The sequence below is a fragment of the Crocodylus siamensis genome, chromosome 5, assembly GCF_052110815.1.
Source record: "Crocodylus siamensis isolate JL-2025a chromosome 5, ASM5211081v1, whole genome shotgun sequence".
NCBI classification, from domain to species: domain Eukaryota; kingdom Metazoa; phylum Chordata; order Crocodylia; family Crocodylidae; genus Crocodylus; species Crocodylus siamensis.
The window spans coordinates 47,574,461-47,599,430 of NC_143399.1; the positions used below are offsets into that span (position 1 = coordinate 47,574,461).

The 24,970-nt window shown below is 45.7% G+C and overlaps 1 protein-coding gene across 1 annotated transcript in view; it reads left to right on the forward strand.

The window, feature by feature from the left end:
- TNN (tenascin N) overlaps positions 1-24,970 on the forward strand; it is a 50,685-nt gene that overhangs the window by 22,687 nt on the left and 3,028 nt on the right. Inside the window, exons 7-19 of the mRNA XM_090047803.1 lie at positions 3,669-3,932; positions 4,049-4,312; positions 7,785-8,048; positions 9,031-9,294; positions 11,119-11,379; positions 12,107-12,370; positions 13,135-13,398; positions 17,453-17,583; positions 18,242-18,374; positions 19,570-19,721; positions 21,908-22,004; positions 22,705-22,872; positions 23,561-23,724. Of these exons, the coding sequence (XP_089903929.1) occupies positions 3,669-3,932; positions 4,049-4,312; positions 7,785-8,048; positions 9,031-9,294; positions 11,119-11,379; positions 12,107-12,370; positions 13,135-13,398; positions 17,453-17,583; positions 18,242-18,374; positions 19,570-19,721; positions 21,908-22,004; positions 22,705-22,872; positions 23,561-23,724 (2,690 nt within the window). The remainder of the gene's footprint in view (positions 1-3,668; positions 3,933-4,048; positions 4,313-7,784; positions 8,049-9,030; positions 9,295-11,118; positions 11,380-12,106; positions 12,371-13,134; positions 13,399-17,452; positions 17,584-18,241; positions 18,375-19,569; positions 19,722-21,907; positions 22,005-22,704; positions 22,873-23,560; positions 23,725-24,970) is intronic.

Consider the following 24,970-nt stretch of genomic DNA (forward strand, 5'->3'; position numbering starts at 1 on the left):
ATGGGGATGCCAGGGGAATTTGTGGGGTGGCTGTGGGCGCTCTACGGGAGGGCAACGAGCAGGGTGCTGGTGAGGGGCTTCCTGGGAGAAGCCTTTGCGGTGGATTCGGGGGTGAGGCAAGGGTGCCCGCTGTCACCAGGGCTCTTTGTTTGCGCCATTGAGCCGCTGGCACAACGAATTAGAAGTGATAGGGAGATTAGCGGTGTTCGAGTGCCGAGGGGTGGAGAATTAAAAGTCCTCCTGTACATGGACGATGTGACATGCGTGGTGTGGGACGAGGTGTCCTTAGAAAGAGTGGTGAAGCACGCCAAGGAGTTTGGGGAGGTATCTGGAGCAAGAGTGAACACAGACAAGAGCGTAGTCCTGGCGGTTGGGAACTGGGGGGATTTGGGGAAATTTGGATTGAGGGTGGAAAGGGAGGAACTGAAAATCCTGGGTGTGTGGATGGATACCCATGGGAAAGGAAGCGGGCTTGGGAAGTGTTAGAAGGGAGAGTCAACCAGACGGTGGGGTTGTGGAGCACCCGGCATTTATCCTCAAGGGGAAAGGTGCAAGTGATCAAACAGTGCCTGTTGCCAAAGATCTTGTACACGGCGATGGCGTACCCCCCGTCCTGGCTACAGGCCCGGCGGGTCCAGCGGGCGTTATGCCTCTTCTTTTAGGGGGGGAAGACAGAGAAGGTGGCCAGGACAGAGTTATATAAGGAAGAGGGCTTGGGGGGATGGGCTCTCCCGAATATAGAGGTTTTTGTTTATGTGCACTTTCTGAAGATGGTCGTGAGGGAAGCGAGGGGCGCAGCGGGACCGGTTTCTAACCTTTGCGTTTTCTGGGGGGGAAGGCTCCTACAGAGGCTGGGACTGTTTGGGAGCGGGTGGCGGGGGGCGTGGGCTTGGCGGATGTCACTCCCTTATGCACGCCTTGGATCCTTTGTTGCCAGGGAAGGCTTGGCAGGGTTAGGGATGGAAGGACTGGCGGATGCCAGGAAAGTCCTTAAGTTCCTCAGGGGGAAGCAGAGAATGGCTGATGTCGGGGAGTTGAGCACGGACAAAGTCAGCAGGGTGTGGAGAGGGTTGGTGGGGAAGGAATGGAAAGGGGAGCACGAGGAGCTGGCATGGAGGGCCGTGAGAAACGCACTGCCAGTGCGACAAGTACTATATCGATGGGGACTCTCACGGTCCCCCAAGTGCCCCAGAGAACTTTGTGACGAACCCGAGTCCGTGGTGCACGTTTTGTGGGGTTGTTTTTATGCACAGAAGGTGTGGGGGAGGGCAGGGGTTTTTTTGAAGGAGACAGGGAGGGCAACGGGGATCACGAGTGAAAACGTGCTCTATGGTTTGACAGAGGGGACGGATGGGTCATGGGGTGTGAGGGTGCTTGTCACATGTATTAAAGTAGCAATTTGGAAAGTGCGTTCCCTGCTAGCACTAAAGGGCTTGTGCTTTTCAACGGTAGAATGTCTGCAATTAGCTATGCACGAGCTGTATTTCTATAGCGGAAGAGGAAAGCAGAGAACGCAAGGAGGGGATACAACGCCCTGGGAAGGGCTGGACTTCAGAGGGTTGTTTCAGCCCCGCATAGGCATAGGATAGTTTAAGGGACAGCATATTTGCCAGCAAGGGTGGGGGGGGGGCTTTCAGCAGGTCGAATGCGACATTGAATATGTGAATATTATGTAATAAGGTGGGATTCTGGTTCCACAATGTGTTTAATAGTGCCTGTTTTTGTTTTTCCCCTCTGATAAAATGGATAAGGGACTCCAAGAGTGGGTGAGGAAACTTGGAATTATATAAGAAACAAGTTAAATGATTTCTAAATGGGTTTTCAGCAAGTCACAAGTGATATTATTTCTCCTGTGAATGTTAGGAAATTTTGTGAAAATGAGTTTGTATTAACTTTGTGAAACCTCAGGTGGGTTTCGTTTATTTGTTGTTTTTCTTAATGAGTTTCATAGTGTCAGTTTTTCTAATAAAATGTTTTTAATAATAAAAAAACAAAACAAACAAAAAAAACCCTTATGCTGTTCAGGGGAGAAAGTCTTATTTTGTTTTCAAGTAAATATGGGAGCTGGGGTGTATGAATGATCTTCCCACTTCTAGGACTTTGAAGAAGGGAGATAATGAGGCTATTGCTTTATGTCATTCTACTATACAGAGAGGCAGATAGCTGGAAGACTTCTCTAATTCTAGGAGTAAAAATACTACATCTAAATGGCTGGGGCTGGGGCTGCACAGCTGGCAGGGCATGGAACTGAGCAAGGCAGTTTCATTTTGTACATGCTCAGAGTACATCTGTTTTCCATCCTTGAGCTGGCCAGGAGTCCATTGCTAGTGGAACCACAGAGATCTCCACATGGAATCACCATCCAGTCCCTCTCATATTTTTGTTATTGGCATAGTAGGGGTCTAATAATTCATCCATCCAGGTTTATCCTAAACCAGTTTCAGCCATTTTGAAAGCGGTTTATGTGTATTGAGCTTCTGTTGTGTTACAGATTTTAACCAGTTTCCAATTACTTATAGTGGTCTGTGTGTCATTTCTGTCCTTAGCCTAGAAGTCTCTACTGAAGAATATTGGGTTTTTTTAGGATGACCTGTGTCAGGTAACAGTGTAAATGGAATAGTTTATTTAAGATGAGTACAAAGGTGGGCACTGGGAACTCATGACTCTGCATGTCCCTGGGGAAGCCAGTTAGCCATTTTGGCTCAGTGTTGTCCTTTACCAAATGAGGATGACAGTACTTGCCTCACAAGGGATGCTATTTTGAGGACAAATTATTTATTGCTGTTAACCAGTAATTTGAAGATGAACTGAATTAAGTATCATTATTATCCTCAAGTTCCACCTCTCTCTAAATGGTGTCAATCTAATATGGACTGGTCCCCTGGATCCTAAATAGCTACTAATGCAAAAGGTGCCATTTTTTCCACAAAAAAGTTAAAGTTTTAAAGAGCCACTGTATGTGCCTGATTCATCAGAGAAGGACTTTGAGCTATCTGGTCCAGCCTCAGAAGTTAACTGACTCACTATTGGCATCCTTAAATCTTTCTGCATTCTGAATGGTCTCAGTGGTGGCTTGGGTGCACAGACCAGGATGTAGCCAAGTGAAACTTGAGTTGCTTCAAAACAGATAAGTACAGGCATACCTCGTTTTATTGCACTTTGCTTTATTGTGCTTTGCAGATACTGTGTTTTTTACAAATTGAAGGTTTGTGGCAACCCTGCGTTGAGCAAGTCTATCGGCGCCATTTTTCCAACAGCATTTGCTCACTTCGCATTTTTTAGCAATAAAGTATTTTTTAATTAAGGTATGTACATTGTTTTTTTAGACATAATGCTATTGCACACTTAATAGACTACAGTATAGTGTAAACATAACTTTTATATGCACTGGGAAACCAAAAAATTCATGTGACTTGCTTTATTGCGATATTTGCTTTATTGCGGTCGTCTGGAACTGAACGCGCAATATCTCCAAGGTATGCCTGTATGAGCTAATGTTTGTCAGATAGAAAACAGTGACATAAAGCAGTGGAAAATATTTTGACCTGCTGCAAGTGCCTACGGACAATTTGAAGGAAAAGAAATAAATAAACAAATTGTCTAACTGGTTAGTCTGGGATATCTCTCTTGAGAATTTGAACTCTGTACTTTCAAATTTCTTTTTACAGGATTAGATGGCCCAACTAACCTGGTGACTGACCGAGCAACAGAGGACACTGCCACCATCTCCTGGAAGGGGGTCCAGGCTCCCATAGACAGGTACGTGGTGAGGTACACCTCAGCTGATGGGGACAGCAAGGAGGTGGCAGTCAGGAAAGACAAGAGCATGACCACTCTGACTGGACTGAGGCCAGGCATGGAATACATCATCTATATTTGGGCTGAGAAGGGAGCCCATCAAAGCAAGCGGACAAGCACTAAAGCTGTGACAGGTAACTGTTAGCAAGGGAGAAGATATGTGGGGTTTGATTCTGAATGTCAGAGCCTCTATCAGAGTTCTCCTTTAGGGCATCTTTTAACTTATCACTTTAAAACCTTCTCTTAACAGAAATGGATGGCCCAACTAACTTGGTGACCGACCAAGTAACAGAGGACACAGCCACCATCTCCTGGAAGGGGGTCCGGGCTCCCATAGATAGGTACATGGTGAGCTACACCTCTCCTGATGGTGATGCCAGGGAGCTGCCAGTGGGGCAGGACAGAAGTGTCCACACCCTGACAGGACTGAGGCCAGGTGTGGAGTACACCATCTACATCTGGGCTGAGAAAGGAACCCAGCAGAGCAAGAGCACGAACACTACAGCTGTGACAGGTAATGGGGTAAAAGAATGAAGTGGAGAGTTCAGGTTTGTAATAGGGAGCCAGGGGCTCCTGTTACTTTAAGGAAAATTTGCAGCAGGCAGCTGAGCAGGAGCTAGCTGTACTACAACAAGCAGGCATCCCATTAAGCCCAAAGGGCATCCTCTGTGCTTAATTAGGGTCACGTGACCAGAACAGGCAGTGCTCCAGGGTATATAAACCCAGCACTAGAAGCAAGGAGGGTCAATCTGGCCCTACAGACAGCAGGAGAAAGGAGGTCCTGAGCCGGCTGGTCAGGAGAGGAACTGACCAGTCCCCGTGAGCTTCAAGTGAAAGGGGGACTTACAGCTTGCAGGATAGTTAAGCCCCAGTGAGGGGAGATTTTTGTTAGATACCCAGTTTCTTGTGTGTATATTTATATTAATACTGGAGGACCGGATGTGGCTATCAGGGGAGGGCTGGAGGCCATGGAGGGATGCCTCGCAAGTACTCAGTAGCAGGCAGTCTAGCCCGCAGTCAGGGACTCAGGGTGCCGAGACAGGTGTGCTGCATTAGGCCAAGTCTAGGAGAGCTAAGGCCAGGGTCAGGCAGCTAAGCCTGGGGTTGGAGGCCCAAAGGGCTGTGGTCTGGCACAAGCTGAGGCTAGCAGGGTCAAGGCCGGTGGGAACAGCCCAGCCTGGGGTCAGAAACCCTGAGAGCAGAAGTCTGGGGTAGTGGAAGAAACTCAGCTTGGGTCAGGGACCTAAAAGGGCAGAAGCCTGGGGTGGTGGAAATAGTCCAGCCTGGGGTCAGGGGTTGAGAGAGGGCTACAGCCACTGTGCAAGGGCTAGGGGCCCAGGGAATGCAGGGCTAAGGTCAGAGCAGACTTGAACCAAGAGGGTCAAACCTAGAAAGGGATTAGGGCCAGGTACCTAGAGAAAAGAGAGAGCTTTGCCAGAGACAGGGGCCCAGTGGGCTGACTGGAATGTGAGCAGAAGCAGAGGCTGGAGTTAGGGACTCAGAAGGCTGAGGGCTTGGATAGACTACAGCAGCATGGCAAGGGCCAGGGGCCCAGAGAGCAGAAGGCTAAGTCCATGGCAGGCTAAAAGGACTAGGAGGCTGAAGTCTAGGAGAGATGGAAGTCGACTGGGGCCTGGGGAGAAGAGAGTCTTGTCAGGGCCAGGGATATGACAGGCTAGAACAGGGGTAGGCAACATTTTTTGGCTGCAGTGCCGAAAAAACCACAATGTCTACCCTGGAAGGTGCTGAAGTGCTGATATGCCAGAGCAGCTGTTTGCAGCCTCCCGGCTGCAGCCAGCCCATGGAGCCCAGTCTGCTTGCAGCAGGGCTTGCAGCCTCCCAGCTGCCTGCTGGGAGCAGCCTGGGCTCCATGGCTGGCAACAGCTGCTTAGAGACTGGGCTGGTGGTGGTGTGCCAAGCAAAATGGCCTTGCGTGCCATGCTTGGCACTCGTGCCAGGGGTTGCTGACCCCTGGGCTAGAAGGACTAGATGGTTAACAGGCGGGGCTACCAGGCCCAGTGGACAATCTAAAGTAACATCTATGAGGCATGGCTATGGCTGTAAGGGTTGAAGGAGGACATGAATAGGCCTTAAGGCAACTGGTTCCCTGGGAACACGGATAGGGCCAGGAGGGCCTCACTTAATATTGAGGGTAAGACTGAGATCAGCTGGGTCTGGGAGGTACTTACTGGACCAAGAATAGAAGAGGTCTCATTCTGGGACCCTGGGGCAACCTCCCTTTTTGTAACCTAATTAATTTATCAGTCATGGCAGGAAAGAGGAAAAGGAAGGGTACCAAAGGAGCCCGAGCAGGGCAGGAGCTGAGTTGCCACCGGGGTGGGGGAGGTCATGGCTGTCCCTGGGGCCCAATCCAGTTACAAGATTACAATCAAGTTTTTTTCTGAGTGAAGTGTCTCTTGTTAAAGCACAGGTTCATTTTGAGGAGAGGCTCAGTATAACAAATTGTTTGCTGCCTAATGCCTCTTGCAGTGAAGTCTATTCAGTATCATCACAAAAAAATGACAGAATTCTAATTCACTGTTGACAGGATCTACTGTAATTACTGGTAGAATGAGCAGTCTCCATTTGTGAAAACAATGCCTTTCCAACTGTTTGTCTTAAGTACTTCTAGGACACCCATTATTTTATAGCGATTGGACACCTCCAGAATCTTTTAAAGTATTTTTTCTGATAACACTCCTGTGAGGTAGGGCAGATATCCCCATTGTTAAATGGGACACTGAGACAGAGATACTCAGTTCCTATTCCATTAATTAGATGCCAAAGTGTGAGTCCCTGTGCTGCTCAGGTCCCTGAAAATCTGTTAATACTTTTGTAACACATTGTTATCTTATCTTTAAAATGAAGTCACAAAAGAACAGTGTGGAAGAGGAGGAAGATCTACCCACCTTTTGTATTAAGTTTTTCAGACACTCAGAGAGGGTGGAATAGGATTGCACTTAGGTAAGTACATCTGCTAATAAAAAAGTGGGTGGGTCCATCTCCTTCTCACCACATTTTTATGACTTGGTCTACTTAGGCATCAGATAGGTAGAAAAGGCTCTAAGTGATCTGTTCAAGGTCACATGGGAAGTCTGTGCTGGAGTAGGATATTGAAACCTGGTTTCCCAAGTGCCCGGTTGGTGCTCTAACTTTTTGACTTCCTTTTCTTTCCTTGGGAAGCCTTAGTTATGGATAGGCATTTTTCTCACCACCAGATGCATAACTGGGCAGCACTCTGCCCTGTGCAGTGGCAGCAGATGGGGCAGTGCTGGCTGCTGTGTTGGCAGTGGCAGCAACATGGGCAGCCACTAGCTGTGCCCCATCCCACCTCTTTCAAAGGAAGCACCTAAGGCTTATGCCCTGGTTACCACCCGTCCCCTGCCAGTTACACTACTGCTCACCACAGTTATGGTTGCCATCATAATCTTATGATGCTGATTCTTTAATCTGTTGCAAGCAATCTTGAACCTTTAACCTTCAGGTCATCCCTGTGATAATACCAGTAATACTAACTATTTCATTACCTTTGTTGAAGGAGGAAAGGACATAATGAGATAACAGCATAAGGTATCCATGCAGTCTCCCAGTGGCAGGACCCCAGCCAGTATCTGAAATTTTGGTTCTCTCACTTCTGCTTCTAAATTAGAAGGTGCTTAGATATTCCACAGAGGATGTGATCTGAAGGGGACCAAAAGGCAATAGTACCTTGCTTCATGTGGCTTTTCCTGTGTGTTGGTTCAGAGAGTGGCTGTACTGTTAGCTTTAAAAAGCAAAGCCTAGTAGCCTACCACCAGGACTATCAAGAGTGAAGGTGTACCTAAGTTAAAACATCAGATTCAGGCATTGTCAAACTTTGTGGTACAGACCCACCTTTGTTCAGAAATCAGAGTAAAAAAAGATAAAATAAACTGATGGATTCCCTGAGGCAAAGGAACCTTGCTCTAACACAGTTTGATTTTTCATGTTTAAACTTTCTCTTAAAGAAATTGACAGTCCAACTAACCTGGTGACTGATCAAGTGACAGAGGACACAGCCACCATCTCCTGGAAGGCAGTTCAGGCTCCCATAGACAGATACATGGTGACCTACACTTCTCCTGATGGGGACAGCAGGGAGATGGCTGTGGGGAATGACAGGAGCATTACCACCCTGACGGGACTGAGGCCAGGCCTGGAGTACATCATCTACATCTGGGCTGAGAAAGGAATCCAGCAGAGCAAAAGGGCAGACACTAAGGCACTGACAGGTAACCTGGGGGAGGATCTTTGTGATGTAATATTAACAGAAGACATATCATAAACCTTTTCTGAAGACTTGCTTTTTTTTTGGTCCATCATCTACCAGTCTGTTGTGCAATCTGCAACATACACTGAGTTGTCATTCCCCCATATATGACATGGACACATTACATGCTTCAGTAAACTTCAGGTGTGATATTTAGAGCCTAGCTCCAGTTGTATTTAGTCAATTCTGATTTTCTGTAATAGGTTGTGCTGTCAGTTCCAAGATGCACCTCAGTTTTGTGCAAGTTTCCCCCATGGAGCTCTGACAACCTGTTGCAGATTTTGCTTATGTTAGTGGTTCCCAAATTAAGTAACATCATTCCTAATAGGGCCACAGCATTTACAAACAGAGTTGTGAGCCTCATATAATTCTCTCGAAAGAGTCTGTTCTGGAAGTTGGGATGCAAGCTGACTGGAAGTTGAGTCATGTACCCAGAAAATCTGGGAACTGCTGATGTACTATTTCCCTAGTATTCCTTGGTTGGCACAGCTCTGTAATTCATCTTGATCCTGACCCATGATACACTTTACTACTCCACACCAGAACCTCTATAAATTCTTCCAATGTACCCAAGTCCTGAACCACTTGTAGTGAAAAAGATGCTTACTCAGCAAGGCTAGGATGATGGGACTTGCAAAGAAGCAGGACTATTTTCGTCTCCACCTCACCCTGCCTCATAGAAAAGTTTTGAACATGGAAAAAGAGTTGCTGAATGGCAGTAACTTCAGCATCAGTCAATCATATTTGTCATAATCAAAGCTTTTGCTTATAGAAATCAGCAGGAGAAGTGGTGTTTAGCCACTGAGACATGAACATAAAAGTAGATCAACCCATATATGATGCTTCATAGCCAAGGAGCATGAAAATAAGGTGTACAGACTAAAAGCTTCAAGGAATTACTTGGGAATCTTCGTAATATTCTAATAATCTGCTTTCGGTCACAGAAATTGACAGCCCAACTAACCTGGTGACTGATCAAGTGACAGAGGACACAGCCACCATCTCTTGGAAGCAGGTACAGGCTCCCATAGACAGATACATGGTGAGCTACACCTCTCCTGATGGAGACAAAAGGGAGATGGCAGTGGGGAAGGACAAGAGCATCACCACTCTGACTGGACTGAGGCCAGGTGTGGAGTATATTATTTACATCTGGGCTGAGAAAGGAACCCAGCAGAGCAAGAGGGCAGACACTAGAGCTGTGACAGGTAACTTGGGGGAATCTCTGGGACATGATACCACAGTAGTAAATGGAGCATTGGTAGTTCCATGTGGAGCATTATTGATTCCATGTGGTGCATTAGCTATGTATTTGTCTTCCCTTCCCATGACCAAGTTGTTGCATAGAGTGTCATATACGACTTATTGCAATACAGTCTTGTTTTGAAGAAATGTATGCCCCTTAGGCACCTTAAGGCTCCGAGAAACAGCTGCTGTTGTGAGAGGGTGAATGAACTGGCATGCATAAGATACAGTATGAATAAATGCTGTAAGTGCTGTTACTTACAAATCTATTAACATATTTTAATTGTAGCTGGTTGCACCACCTGTTATATCAGTACAGCCACTTTCTCTGACAGATCTACTAATGGATTCCTTTCATGAACTACAGCATTTCTACTATTCTGGCCCTTAGTTCTTACACAGCTTAGATTTTGAGTTGAAACCACTAATCCAGAAAAAAAATCCATTGCTGGTCTTACTATTTTACCAGGAGCATCCCTTGCTGTTCCACCACTGATGCTTCTAGCCAGGGCAGTTCTGCCAGTGCTCCTCAGCCCTGTCTTTCATCTGTCCTATTATTCCTGTCCTGAAATACCAGTAGTAAAATTCATGTTTAGGCACTGAGACAGAAATGTACAAGTAGGTCAACAAATATATGGTCTTTCACCTCCTAGGAATAGGAAAAATAAAGTGTTGAGACTAGAAGCTTTATGGAGATGCTTGGTGTCACAGAATGGGGTCCCCAGGGATGGTCATGATACCCCTAGGGCTCCTTGACCATGCCAATCTTGCCCAACAGGCACCGTCTTTCTTGCCCACTACGTCTTGGTGGTACTTTTAATATAGGGAGGCTGCCCTTGATCTTATTGCCTGGACTCGGTCTTGGTGGACCCCTCTGAACCCTGTGGGTTCTTAGACCCCCTGGCATCCCGCTTCAAAATGGATGATTTACGGGACACCCTCAGCTTTATGGACTAGATGTGTGGCTCCAAACTGCCCCTATAGCATGCCCCAAGCCTTGTAGATGGTATTGATGTTGTTTCTCCTGGGCCTTGCTGTAACTCACCCCCTTGTCCTCGCTGGGCTCTCCATGACCCCGTCTTCGTGCTCCACACTGGTGCTGGGCTCTCCACAGCCCTGTCTCCGCACCCCACACTAGCGCTGGGCTCTCCGCGGCCCTGCCTCTGTGCCCCATACTGGTGCTGGAGTCGTCTCACCTTCTGATCACTGCACCCTTCTCTGGCGCTGGGGTCCCCACACTGTTGTGGGACCCCAATGAGGCTTCCTCCTTCCCTAACAACCTCAGCCCAATCCACCCGTCAAATGGCAACTAAAATCTGAGCCCATGGGCTATAACCTAATATAAGCAGTTCTGGGTGTGCTCTGTTCCTTTAAAACATCCAGCTTCTCCCAGCACTAAGTGCCTTGTAAGCCAGAGTCTCGGGTGAGCTCCTGGAGCGCCTTAATCCTACCCGAGGTAGAAGAAGCAGCCAAGCCTCTCTTGTGAGCTTCTTCTCCGAGAGCTCCTTCCCCCTCAGCTGCTGACAGAGAACCCCCTTCCTACTCCCAGCCCTGGGTTTTATATTTGCCCAGGGCCCTGCCTCTCCCAGTGAGCTGACTGAGTGCAGGTGCAGGCTAATTTACTCATTGGCCCGTTGCCACAGTAACCTGTACCTGTGGGATTCTGTCTGGCTCTTAGGACCCTCTTCCCCAACAGTTTCTGCTCTTATAGAAGCAGGCACCTTAGTGCCCTGTGACACTTGGGAATCTTCATAACGTTTTAATGTTTGCATTTTTTTGTTTCACAGAAATTGACAGCCCAACTAATCTGGTGACTGATCAAGTGACAGAGGACACAGCCACCATCTCCTGGACAGGTGTACAGGCGCCCATAGACAGATATATGGTGAACTACACTTCTCTTGATGGGGACACCAGAGAGATGGCAGTGGGGAAGGATAGGAGCATCACCCTGATGGGACTGAGGCCAGGCATGGAGTATATCATCTATATCTGGGCTGAGAAGGGAACTCAACAGAGCAAGAGGGCAAGCACTGAAGCACTGACAGGTAACTTGCGGGGAATTTGGGGACATAGTGCTACAACTGTAGGGAGGCCGCATGGTGCTTTGGCTGAGAATGTGACCAACCTCCTTCTAGCTTGCAATGTCGAGAATATCACATAGGACCTGTTGCCATAGAGCCATGTTTTGAAGAACATGTAGGTGTTTCGAGACCCTCAGAAACAGTTGCTTTTTATGAGGTAAATGAATTACCACAAGTAAAATGTAGCATCAATAAATTCTGTGCATGCCTTCCCTCACACATCTGTCAATGTGTTTTACTGTTGCTACTGACACCTCCTGTTATTGCAATCCTGTCCCTTTCGCTCACAGATCTACTAATGGATCTCATCTCTGAACTGCAACACCTCTGCTCTTCTGCTCCATAGTCCTTACACAGCTAAGATTTGAGTTGAAACCCCTATCTCACACAGAAAAAAAATAGTCTTGGCCTTTCAAGAAATTCAAACTTTCCCCTTCATTTGCAGCATCTCTTTTTTCCATGGCTAAGGCCTCTGCTCCAAGAACACTTTGTGAGGGCTCCTCAGATTTCTCCTTCATCCAGACCACTATTACAGCCCTTAAACAGCATTCTGGCTACTGCTGTTTCATCACTGAGAAGTTTCATCATCTATAAGAAGGCTAATTGACTAAGAGTATGGAAATAAGGCATAGAAACCAAAACCTTCAAGGGGGTGCTTGGGAATCTTCATAATCTGTACTTCCCTTCACAGAAATTGATGGCCCAACTAATCTGGTGACTGATCAAGTGACAGAGGACACAGCTACCATCTCATGGAAGCAGGTCCAGGCTCCCACAGACAGATACATGGTGAGCTATACCTCTCCTGATGGAGACACCAGAGAGATGGCAGTGGAGAAGGACAGGAGCATCACCACCCTTACAGGCCTGAAGCCAGGTGTGGAGTACATCATCTACATCTGGGCTGAGAAGGGAACCCAGCAGAGCAAGAAGGCAGACACTAGAGCTGTGACAGGTAACCCAGGGGAATTTTTCAGACCTGATACTATAGTAGCAGATGTAATACTGCTATTGCAATATGGTGCATTAGCTGTGAATGTGTCTTTCCCTTCACTTGAAAGTCAGAGTATATTACATAAGAGTTGTTGCAGCATAGTTTTGTTTGGGAGAAACATCCATCCTTTAAGTAACTTATGTCTCTCAGAAACAGATGCTTTTGTGGCGGGTAAATGAGTTGCCATGAATAAGAGCTTCCCTGCGTAAATGCTGTGCTTGCTGTCTCCCCACATCTGTCAACGTATCATGTCTTAGCCCCTGCTAGTAGCACCTCCTGTTACAGCAGTCCTACCCCTTTCCCTGACAGATCTACTAATGAATCTTACTTCTGACTTGCAGCTCCTCTGCTATTGCAGTCCTTAGTCCTTACACAGCTCAGATTTGAGTTGAGCCTTACCCCAAAAAAACAAAAACAGTCCTGGCCCTTCTAGAGAATTCAGCTTTTCCATTCTACCTGCAACATTTCTTACCCTACTATGGCCAAGTCTGCCAGTGCTCCTCAGCCATGACCTTCATCCAGCCAGTTATTCACATCTTGAAATGTCAGTAGCTAGATGAGTATTTAGACACTGAGACATGGATACTAGAACATAAAAGTAGGTTAATCCATATATGGTTCCTCATCTCTTGAGAGTATGAAAATAAGTAGTAGTAACCAAAGCTTCAACAAGATGCTTCTGAGTATGTTCATAATATTCCAGTAATCTGCACTTTTCTTCATAGAAATCGACAGCCCAATTAATCTGGTGACTGACCGAGTGACAGAGGACACAGCCACCATCTCTTGGCAGGGAGTCCAGGCTCCCATAGACAGGTACATGGTGAGGTACACCTTACCTGTTGGGGATGCAAAAGAGATGGCAGTGGGGAAGGACAAGAGTGTCACCACTCTGACTGGACTGAGGCCAGGCATGGAGTACGTCATCTACATCTGGGCTGAGAAGGGAGCTCAGCAAAGCAAGAAGGCAAACACTAAAGCATTGACAGGTATCCTGGGGCAGGAGGGAAGCAATATGAAAATACTTTTATTCTTTCATTATTTCATATTTCAATATTATTTATTTATTTTTGTATTCCTGTGTGGCAGTAACTTTGCCAATTAATATATGGCAAATGGAAGTCTAGCGGCCATAATTACTGAGTAATTATGGACTGCTAAGCATGGAAGATGGAACAGATCTAAGTGATAATGCATTAGCTCTCTAATGGCCTGTAGATTGCTCTGTTGCTTTTTTGACCCAGTAGAATTTAACACCTTTGCAGTGGTGTTAATGAATGTACAAGGTACAGCACAACCAGGAACTTAGGCCCCTTTTATTTCATCAGAGGAAGTAATCATCCAACATAAGGGGACTTCATGCTTCTAGAGAAGTGGAAACCAAACTTCAGCTGCCTTACTCAGGCATCCAACCTAAAGACACATTGGGATGCTGGAGAACATTCTGCACTTCAGTGATCCCATCTTGTATGATCCCTGAGTCCTAATACAAATAAGAGTAGTTGGAAAGCAAAGCAGCCCTGAGCCTAGACATATGCCTTAGAGTCAAAATGCTCTCCAGCATTTGGAGAACTATCAAGAGCAAAGTTAGATGGGCTAAGCTCTGAGACAGAGGGTCTCAGGTGACACTTAGCTATAATAAGCATATAGAATTTTTATGCAGGGAATTCCAGCATTTCAAATTTTGATTTTCCCCTGCAAATTATAACGAGAATCCCTGAAATATCCTTTGAAAGGAAATTCATGTCTGTTCTGGGATGATCTGAATATTTTGTTCCAAGTTAGATTTAAAAACCACAAGCTTTCCCAAGTGCAGTCATTTCAAGGTGAAAATTAAAATATTTAATTTTTTTTCTAGATAAAACTTTATATTAAAATTCACACTTCCTGAGAAACATTTCAATGTTAAGGAAATAGCAAGACATTTTTCAACTGGCTCTATTAATACTGTGAAAATCTTATTCAAGTCAACTTATACCCTGTGATTTTCCTTATCCTTTCCTATCATTAAAATAGGAGACATGTAGTGGAGATCCAATAATGGAAGTGTTTAGACCAGAGGCAATTCTGTTGGCATCCAAGTTGTAAGAGTCTCCTAAGATAATGGACATTTTGCTGTGCATTCCAAGCTACAGATGCTAGCTGTAGCATCATGGGGGTACAACACTGCTAGTTTCGCTCTCCATCCTGTGAATCCAATATTTTGATCTCCCTCTGCTGCCCAAGATGGGGAGGGGGAATAAACTTCCACTGTTCTAATCTGGCAGGATTTCTGCATTTATATGTAATAGGATGTTGGGCCTCTCCTTATTCACTGAATTCCCAAGGTTAGATATTTTACTTAAAATGAATATCTGGTGTCTTATAATTAATAATGGCTTTCTAGGTATAATCTAATGTCCCTGCTCCTGTCTGTTTCTCCTTTTAAAGGTGTCTTAACCTATGTAGGTTTACTTATCTACTTTATAAAAGAAAAACCTTACACACACAGAATTCAGGTGCTACTGGCTCTTAACTCTGGGTGCAGGCTACTACTGCTGTACTAATTCTACCTACCTCCTTACATGGCACCCTATGACAATAGTCTCTGAGGACCTCAGTCTCTATTGTGCTTGTACTCAGAACACCTGTCTGATTTTGGGGGGAACCAAGGCACAGAGAAGCTAGGTGATATAGCAAACCTCACACAGGAACTCTGTCAGAGCAGGGAATTGAAACTGCTCTGGAAGAACACGGAACTGAAATTAGGAGGTGCTGTGTCCTAAGTGCATAGTTGCCTGTGTTGCTAGATAGCACTCTTCCATAAATACCAGCCCTTCCTATGAAATAGCTCAGGTTGAAATAAGAAGAAATAGAGGAAGTGAGACAACTTGGGTGGAGATCTTTGTGAGATTAACTACATGTTTCCAAAGCACCTGCAAATAGAGTCTGCAAAGGCTGCTTTCACTTCTGTTCTTTCAAAATTTCTGGTCAGAAACTAGGAAAGCATCTTTCCAGGGAGCAAACCTCATAAATTGTTGTGCTCTAATGATACCACATCTGTATGCCCAGTAGAGAATAATGCCAGGCAATTCTGATGCCTGAGGAACATGACTTATGAGGAAAGACTGAGGGAACTGGTCATATTTAGTCTAGAGAAGAGGAGACTGAGAGGTGATTTAATAGCAGCCTTCAACTACCCTAAGTGGGGTTCAGAAGAGGATGGAGCTAGACTGTTCTCAGTGATGGCAGATGACAGAACAAGAAACAAGTCTCAAGTTGCAGCAAGGGAAGTTTAGGTTAGATATTAGGAAGAATTTTCTCATTAGGGGGGTAATAAAACACTGGAACACATTACCCAGAGAGGTTGTGGAAACTCCATCCTTGGAGGTTTTCAGAACCTGGCTAGACAAAGCTCTGGTTGGGACGATCCAGTTGGGGATGTACCTGCTTTGACTAGATGACCTCCTAAGGTCCCTTCCAGCCCTAACTTTCTATGATTCATGATTGCCATGAAGTGCTATGGGTTAAAAATAAAGCTGCCCTTGTCTTCATGTTTAATTTCATATATCATGTTTAGAAAACAAAGATACAGCAAATCTTGTATGTGTAGGTGGGCCTGTGTTGTCCCTGCAAGAGGCAATCTCCTCACTTGGTTTCAGTCACATCCACCCTACAAAAAAGACCAGAACAACAGAGATGTGGATTACTTTGCACTTGTATATTGCTAAGGTGAACAAGTGTATAGAAAAATGTTTAATTTTAATACGTTTGAAGGGACCCATGCTCCCAGGGGCAGATCTAGGAGGACAGGTGCACTTGCACTCCCCTTTGATTTCTGCTCCACCCAAGTTTAAAACCAACTTCCTGGCAGTGGCAGCAGGACTTTCATTCAGGCAACAGTGAGGGAGTCAATTGACTTCATGGCTTATTAAAATCTACCTGATTTCTTCTAAATTCTTCATCCCACAGGTGTTAATGATCCTTTCTCCTTTTTAATGGTCTTGAGGTGTTCCACTAAGTTAGTTTTTATTCTACAATTTTGCTGCTTCTGGTAATGTAGCTCCTATGTCATAGTCCAACAGACTGTTTTTAACTCTTTCCAAGAAAGTTACATTTTTATTTGCATCAATCTTAAGATGAATAATACAGCTCTAGGCCCTAGCATATTAGTAAAGCCTCTAGTTTCTTTTTACCTGGAGAAAAATGTGTGGTGATGCACCTTACAATGTGCATGCTCCTTTTCAAAATCCTAGATCTGCCCATGCATGCTCTCATACCTAGAGATTTGTTGGTAGAGAGTTCTGTGGGTAAATGTAAAACCTGCTATGTTTCATGGCAGGAGAACAGAACCCCAAGTACTTTGTGGTGTTTACTTCTGAAGAAAGAGAAGAACCAGCTTAATTTGTATCCTTCCATCTAGTTCCCTTGACACTTCTATCTTTAGCAGGCAGAAGTGCACACTTGTTTTCAGTGTGGCTTGTTCTTCAAAAGGGAGGAGGGAAGGGTTTATACTGAAGATCTTCAGTGGTTCTGCAAGTGTGGACTGGCAGCCCTACCGGAAGATCAGCTTGACGTGGGCACAGGGGGAAGGCAAATGCATTGTACACCTCTCAAACACAGTTTTGTTGTGACATCCAGATTCAGGCCACCAGGACACTGTAACATTCTAGCCCTGGCAGCTCTGCCGGTGTAACTTAGTGCTCTGTGCTCACTCTAAGGCACTGTTTATTGCTAAGCTAATCTATCATTTCTTTGATGGGCAATACTTTGTGCTTTTCCAGTTGCAACTCTGCTGCCAGTACATCTAAAACCTGATCTGTATCAAACTTTAATATCCCAGTTCTGAACCCCCTTCACTCTTTTACTGTACTTCACACATTCTTCTCTGTTAACCATGGATATACATTCCATAGGTTGCTTGCACCATGTAAACAATACCCAGATTTAAGAGTTTCCTTACCCCTAGGGTCTGTGCTGAAAGTTCACTCTATGCACTGCTTCTCCTTGAAGGTACTTGCATAATAAAGGCATGTTTTTTATTCTTTTTTTGTTTGCATATAGAAATTGACCCTCCAAAGAACCTCCGTGTGTCGAATGTTACACAATCTACTAGCATAGTGAACTGGACACCACCAACTGCACAAATCGATGGCTACACTCTGACCTATCAGAGTGTAGATGGCACCAGCAAGGTTGTGGGAACTTTTTAATCCTGCATGTTACAAACTTCCCCAGTTCAAAGCACAAATTGGCAAGTGAGCTTAGTCAGTCAGTTCCCATTAGTGAAATCATGTGCACGTGCATGTGCACAGAATTTAACTAGGGGAAGAGGGGTCATTAGGAATTGGATATTCCATCTTAACTACTCCTGCTGGTGTCTCACTGAATGGCATATACCATTGCAATTGCCCTGGGGGGGTAAAGTGTGGGGAGATGCTTCTTTTATACAGCTGGAACATTCCCATTCAAATTGGGGACAGTGGTGTGCTTCCAGGCTTTCATTTCTTATATCATTCTGTGTGGCCAAGTGCAGTTTGATCATGGGGTATCTCATTCAGGTAAGTACATGAAGCCTATTCCCTGCTGTCCCTAGAGTAGTACTAAGGTTTATACTGGGCAAGCTCAGCATTTCTTCAAATTCTTCTTCCAGAGAGAGAGGGAACTGCTGGTCTGCCTGCAGATATGTGGACAGTCCTGTGATAATGTCCTACTTCTGACCAGTATTTTTTTGCCTGTATCAGGCTTACTTCTAAAAGAGAAGTTATAAGTGCCTGGAAAGCAGGGAAGCAACATGGCCTGAGAGAGCTCAAGCAGCATGTGGAGCTGTCCTGTCTGTTCTTTGTTTGTCAGGAAGTACAGTTGGGTCCTTACGACCAAAGGTTCATGTTGGAAGGACTGGGAAAAGGGGTGAGATACACAGTTTATGTGCTGGCTTTCAAGGGAGACCGCCAGAGCAGGAAAGCAAGCAATTCTTTCTCGACAGGTAAGGCTTGGCACTGGGTATTTCAGTAATATTGCTGTGTGGCACTTTTTTCATTTGTGACATTTTACAGGCAAGGGTAAGTGCTGCTGTTTTCATTCTACATAGGCCTAGAGCAGTGATGCCCAACCTTCTGGCCCCCAAGATCATGTATGGGGTTGGTCCATGGGTGTGATCCTGCACACCTGATCTGGCCAGTGCCAGCTGTGTACCAGCTGTGGCCATATGCCGGCCTGATCTTGCATTCCTGGAACCAGCTGTATGTTGGAGGGCTGGAAGGGACTTTGAGAGGCCATCTTGTCCAACCCCTGCCTGAGGAAGGAAATCCCATGAATTTGCCTTGTCATTAGTGTTAGGATAAACTCAGATGCCTAATTACTTATACATTCCAGGAGATGTACAGCTGATGACAGTGTGGTATCTGGTCAGACAAACCCACAAAAATGTTGTCCATCATAGACAGGTGGTAAAAAGTGGAGATGGGGACTGCAAGTGCCCTTTCCATCTATGGCTATTACTCCTACCTTTACATGCACCCAAAGTTCCAGTGTCCAGAGATGTCTCCCACATAGCTCGAGAACTCCTCAAGGACAAGGTTGCCTCCTCCAGCCTTTCATGGCACCATTCATGAGTGGGTAGGCATCAGATAAAGCTGTTATACAGCTTTATAAGGGCTCGTCTATGCTTGAAATTTTTGCTGGCTTACCTTTGTCAGCTGGAGGGTGAAAAGATTATACTTTTAACTGACATAGCTATACCACTAATGCCCCCCTTTGTCATGCAGCTTTGTGAACAGAAGAGGGCTAAGATAATTTGGAAGGGGTGAACTTATGGTGGAAGAAAACCCTGTATTGTTGGCATACACTCTCTTCACTAGGGGGCTCTGCTGCTATGCCTATGTTGGGGTAGTTATTGTGGTGACTCTTCTGTAATGTAGACAAGTCCTCAGTGGAAGAAGACAGTCCTTGCTACAATATGGCAGCATCCATGGCATCAAGCAATAGTCCAAGAGCAGACAGATGTCTGTAGACACACATGTGACATGGGGGTTGTATATGGTCCTGTGAGCCTAATGACTGTCATTGGTCCTGTGCCTCTGTTCAGACCACACACTTTCCAGGGGGCTTGCTTGGGAATGCTTCCTTCCCATCTGTATCAGATATGCTGATGTCAGTTTTTCCCTACCTTGTTCCCACAGTTGGCTTCCTCTACCCCTACCCTGCAGACTGCAGCCAGATGCAACAAAATGGGAATGCTACCAGTGGCATGTATACCATCTACCTGAATGGTGATGCTAGCAGGCCCATGGAGGTGTACTGCGACATGACCACGGATGGAGGCGGATGGATTGTGAGTGATGCTGTGGATCTGTTTACTTTCATAAGTCCAGTGCTGGTTGATACTCTTGGACTTGCATCCTGGGGGATCTGAAGTCCATCTGTTTATCTGAAGCACAAATGTGGCCTGGGAAGTGTCACTGAAAATAACCCCTCTTGCCCTGCTTTTCCTTTATACCTCTATCCGTGCCTTGGGAGTACCACCTATCAGAAGCAAGGAGGAAAGCTGATTTATAAGCTGTCTCACACCATGGCTTCCCTGCTTAGATTGCCAATGAGAATGTCTAGTGGGTGCAGACAGAAGTGCAGGTTCCTAGTGTAACTGAGAATACTTTGCAAGAAGTATTCTGAGTTATAACCACCCCCAAACCAAGAAGTTCACTGTTGGTTCCAGGTGGGGAGGGGAATCTAGCTGCTGGCTGGGAGCCTGCAGCCAGTTTCCCCTAGCAATGGCCCCTCCTCTCTCTCAGCCTGTCCTTGTTTCAGAATGGGAGGGGGGAAGGGAGGAGAGGGAGCTCCTTCTTCCATTTTCCCACCTAGCACTGGAGAGTGGAGTGGGTGAATTGGAGGGGGTGGGGGAGGGGCTCCCATACACCTGCCCCACCCTCCAACGGGTTGAAAAAACTCCAGATCAAACTTCCTCTGCTCCCTTTTCCCACTTCCATCCTGAAAATAGCTCAAGGCTGGAAGGCAGTGCAGATGGAAGTTATAGAAGATACTATGTTTTGAAACATGTGCATTTGACCCCTCATTCACTGAGGGTTCAGATTTTTGTGCAATTGGTCATTTTTTTGAAGTGGTCTGCAGCTGTGTTTGGTCATGGCTATTAGGGGTGCACCCATGAACAACTGGTGCCTCCCAAGACTGGGGGGGTCACCATTTGTAGGTGGCAGCGGTGAACACCCGCAGATGCTGGTGGCGGTGTTGGCAGTGGGGTGGCAGGTGGCGAGTGGGTACCACCCACAAACGCTGGTGACCGTGTTGGTGGCAGGGGGGCAGGTTGGCAAGCGGTGAGCTGGGACTGCCTACAGATGCCACTGGCCATATTTGTAGTGGGGAGGGCGGGTGGCACGTGGCTATCTCCCGCAGAAGATGGCAGTGGCTTTGGTGGCGGGCATTCTCAGGGAGGCACATGCCCCCCATGCTCTCCCTATGCATTGCGTATGGGTGCACTGATAGAGATTTTGGGGGTCAATACTGATAGCCATTTTTTAAGGAGGCTGCACACATACATGGGCATTTATTAGCCAAATTATTGGCCATATTAAGCCGTTTTCCAATACAATCAATTTTCTTTATATTGGTGCCAATCTGATATCGGACTGATGTATTGGTGCACCTCTAATGGCTGTAGGCTAGTTTCTGTGGCTAGATCAGGTGAAAATTGTCACTTTTCTCTGTACCCAATATTATTCCCAATTCTGGTGGTGTTGGGGACAAGACATCTCAAAGGTATGACAGGTACAAAGTCATTCAGTGCTTGGGCTCTCACTCTGTTCAGGCCTATATTGGCAACTAATTAATATAATTACCACCTGGCAATGTCAGAGAGGCTTGTGTGAAGTGAACAAAGACTCTTAAATCCATTTCATAATGGACTGTGCTCACAGCAAAGAAGCTATGGCCAGGGGATGTTGTACACAGAGGTGGGAATTGTAACACTCCAGAAGATTTTTTTTTGAGATGTGTCTCCCTTCTCTACCAAAGGAAGTTGCCCTTTTTGTTTTTGTTTTTAGCCATAGATGAAAACAGTTTTTCATGCAGATTCATTCCTATATTAAAACAAATTCTGGTCCCATTGTGTATGTACTCCCTATTAAATTTAGTTATTTTTACCCATCTATCAAGTTTGTGCTCATAATATACTCATGTTAATGTGATTCATGGTGTACCAGGCAAAGCATTTGTGGAAAGCTAATTTTAAATTTATATGCACGGGTATTCACAGTAGATACGCTTGTGTGCTTATCCAGTCAGGGAACAGAAACAAACCCACATGCATCAGCAATCAAATCACAACTTACTGTGAGCTTGAATTCTGATTATTCATTGACACCTGGGCTTTGTAGAATACATCTGAAACATGGATAATAGGAAGATAAAAACAACCTGCTGGGGGTATCCCACAGGCAGAACAAATCAGGTCCTTCTACCCCCTAGCTATCCCACATTGCTTACTCAGCAATACTTTTTTTGTAGGTTTTTCAGAGGCGGAATACAGGGGACCTGGATTTCTACAAGCGTTGGAGGAATTACGTAGAAGGCTTTGGAGATCCTATGGGGGAATTTTGGCTTGGTACAGTATCTGTGACTGACTGTTGAAGGATGAACAGCCAGAGACTGGCATTGTAGAAGTGGTCCAGCATTTAGATGTGTCCAGACCTTAGAGGTCTGAAGAATTAGGTTGGGAATGCCACTGGAGCTGTCAGTGCCTTTGCTTTGGAATGGAAGTGCAAAGGCCTCATTGAAATTACTGATGGGAGATTTTTTATTGAATTTGCTGGGTTTTGAAGCAAGTTCTGGTTGAGCCAAACTTTTCCAAATCTCTGGCAAAAACTCAGTTTAGGGTTTGCATGAGCTTGAGCCAAGAGAGGAGTTATAAGGCTGTAGCACCTTGATTTGGAGGAACTGGCATTTAGACAAATGTGAAGAATAGGATATTTATGAAAAACATAATGCACTCAGCCCATCATTTTTGTGTCTTTTTCCTGGCATACCACCTGGCTATGCTTGGATGGGAGAATCCAGAACCTTGGTAGTACAGTGGTAGGGATTCTAGATCTTTTTTCAGAGACAGAAAATGTTCCCTTAGTCTGACTTGTTTGATTCAGTATGATGCCATTTCAGGATCAAGGAGGGGGAGAAGATGGCTGTGAAGGATCAAGCCACTGATTTAACATCAAATGGGCCAAAAAGAAATACTGGAACACAAAGTGAATGCATTTTTAACCTTTGTTTTCCTTCTTTGGAGTAATAACCTTGGCTGCTTCTTTTAGGTCTTGACAAGCTGCACAGTCTCACCAGTGCCACACCCATCCGATATGAGATCCGGGTGGATTTGCGGACTTCCAATGAGTCTGCCTATGCTGTCTATGATTTCTTCCAAGTTGCCTCAAGCAGGGATAGATACAAGCTGTCTGTAGGGAATTACAGAGGCACTGCTGGTAAGAAATGCTGATCCTCTCTCACTTAGTACAAATAAACTTTATTACTGGGGATGCTTGTGTCATTAGTGGCATGAGGGGTTGATTAGACTGGGATGCATTAAAGCCAGGTTTCTTCAGAGGTATTAGTGTATTTACTGGTATTTCTGGGACTGAGGACAGTGAGTTCAGAGGGTCTCTGTTGAAAAAGAAGAATGTAAAAATGAGTTTGCCTTCCACTGGATCAGGAGGTAAAGTAGGCAGGGGTGAGGGAGAAACCCGTAAGACTGTCCTCAGACTTTCCTGGAGGGCAGGTCCAGCTGATTATCCTATGAAGATACTGTAATGGCAACTGGGCATTCCCAGCCAAAGCAAACAACATTCGAAAGTGGAGGAAGGAAGAGTCTGTGAAAAGCTGACCTAAACTGAATTGAAATTTAGATTCCTTGACAGTACACTCAGGCTTAATACCCAGCATGATAACATAATGGACTTTGCCATCTGCACTCCAGGCAATTCCCTCCTATAGTGATTTAAATGCCCTTGATTCTTAAGCCATGTTGTCTGCCATTTTCCTTGTACCACTCTTCCTTTTCAGCATCCTGGAACTATACTTTGGGAAATGCTTACTCTAAGCATCCCATCCCTCCAAAAGTGCAATAATACTACCCCCAAGTTGCTGTGCTTACTGTTTCCTCTTGTTTTTGAGGGGATGCGCTGACTTACCACAATGGCTGGAAATTCACAACGTGGGACAGAGACAATGATGTGGCTCTGAGCAACTGTGCTCTTGCGCATCGTGGTGCCTGGTGGTACAAGAATTGCCACTTGGCTAATCTCAATGGCAAATATGGGGAAACCAAGCACAGTGAGGTGAGTGCCAAGGCTCTGATGTATGTGTGTGTCTTCGTACCAGCCTCAGGGACTCAAGTGGGCATGGCCAACTCTAATGTCATGTACAAGCCATAGCAACCAAGTAATTTCATAATTGTTTATTATGGTACCCGCTCCAGCCAACTGAAACCTGAGAATGGCTATAGGATCCTATTTACAATCTCCTGTTCTGCACACCCAGCCTCCTCTTGGTTGAAATAAAGGCGCTGTAATCAGTGTCGGGTCTGTGATGTACAACTGAGGTGTTCTGATTTCATCCAATGGCAAACAGTTGTTTGTGCCCTGGCATTGGTCTGCTGATCAGAGAATTGAATAGTCAGTTTAGTGCTGCTGAAAGGTACCAGATTGACAGCCAGAGAGGCTGGAGTTTTGTATTTATTCACAGAGGAAGGATGACAGAAAGTAGACTCTCTCTTTCATGATCTAAGTCAGGAGTTGAACCCTTGTCATTAGAAATAAAGGCTAGTGCACGTTGCTGGGGAAGTCTCTTACAGTGTTTTATACACGTGCTGGGGGGTGGGGAGGGGGTGTGTGCTTTAATTAGAACGGCCCTGAGAGCCGCTCTAATTAAAGCACCTGGAGCATTCCGTGTATCAGTATCCCTGCACTTCAAGTGGTGGCGGGGCACTTTATCTGAAGGTTGTTTGACCACGCTCCCATAGACTCGATTAATTGAGTCTGCCCCGACATGCTGGAATTATAGTATGTTGGAACAACTGCCCTGCTCATGTATAGTCACCCTTAATCTCTCGATTCCTATGTTTTGCCACCTGATGCCTGCCAGCTTTTGCAAAACAATTTGAATTCACAGGTGAAAAGTGGGATAGATGATCCTGTCTTAGATAGAAGTGACATTTGTTGTTATTGGCCTCCTTAAAGTGCTCTACAGCCATACCGTGACACATGTGCATGGCTGCAGAGCACTTCAAAAGTGACTGATCATATGACAAATTAACCATCTTTTAATGAGGGATCAGTCGAAGGTACTTCACTGTGGAGCGCCTTAGGGAACTTGTATTCCCTAGGGTCAGTCTGTCAGCATGATCAGGGCAGGGCTGATGCAGCCCAGCCCTGCCCTTAGTGTTATCTGCAGGAAGGGAGGGGAGTGGGGAGAAGGGATTGGGAGGGAGCTTCATCCTGGGGTTTGCCTGACCTAAACTGGAGGGGGCAGATGGATTGGAACCTCCCCCTCCCCCCCGCCTGGTGGCCTCCCTCCACCCCAGCA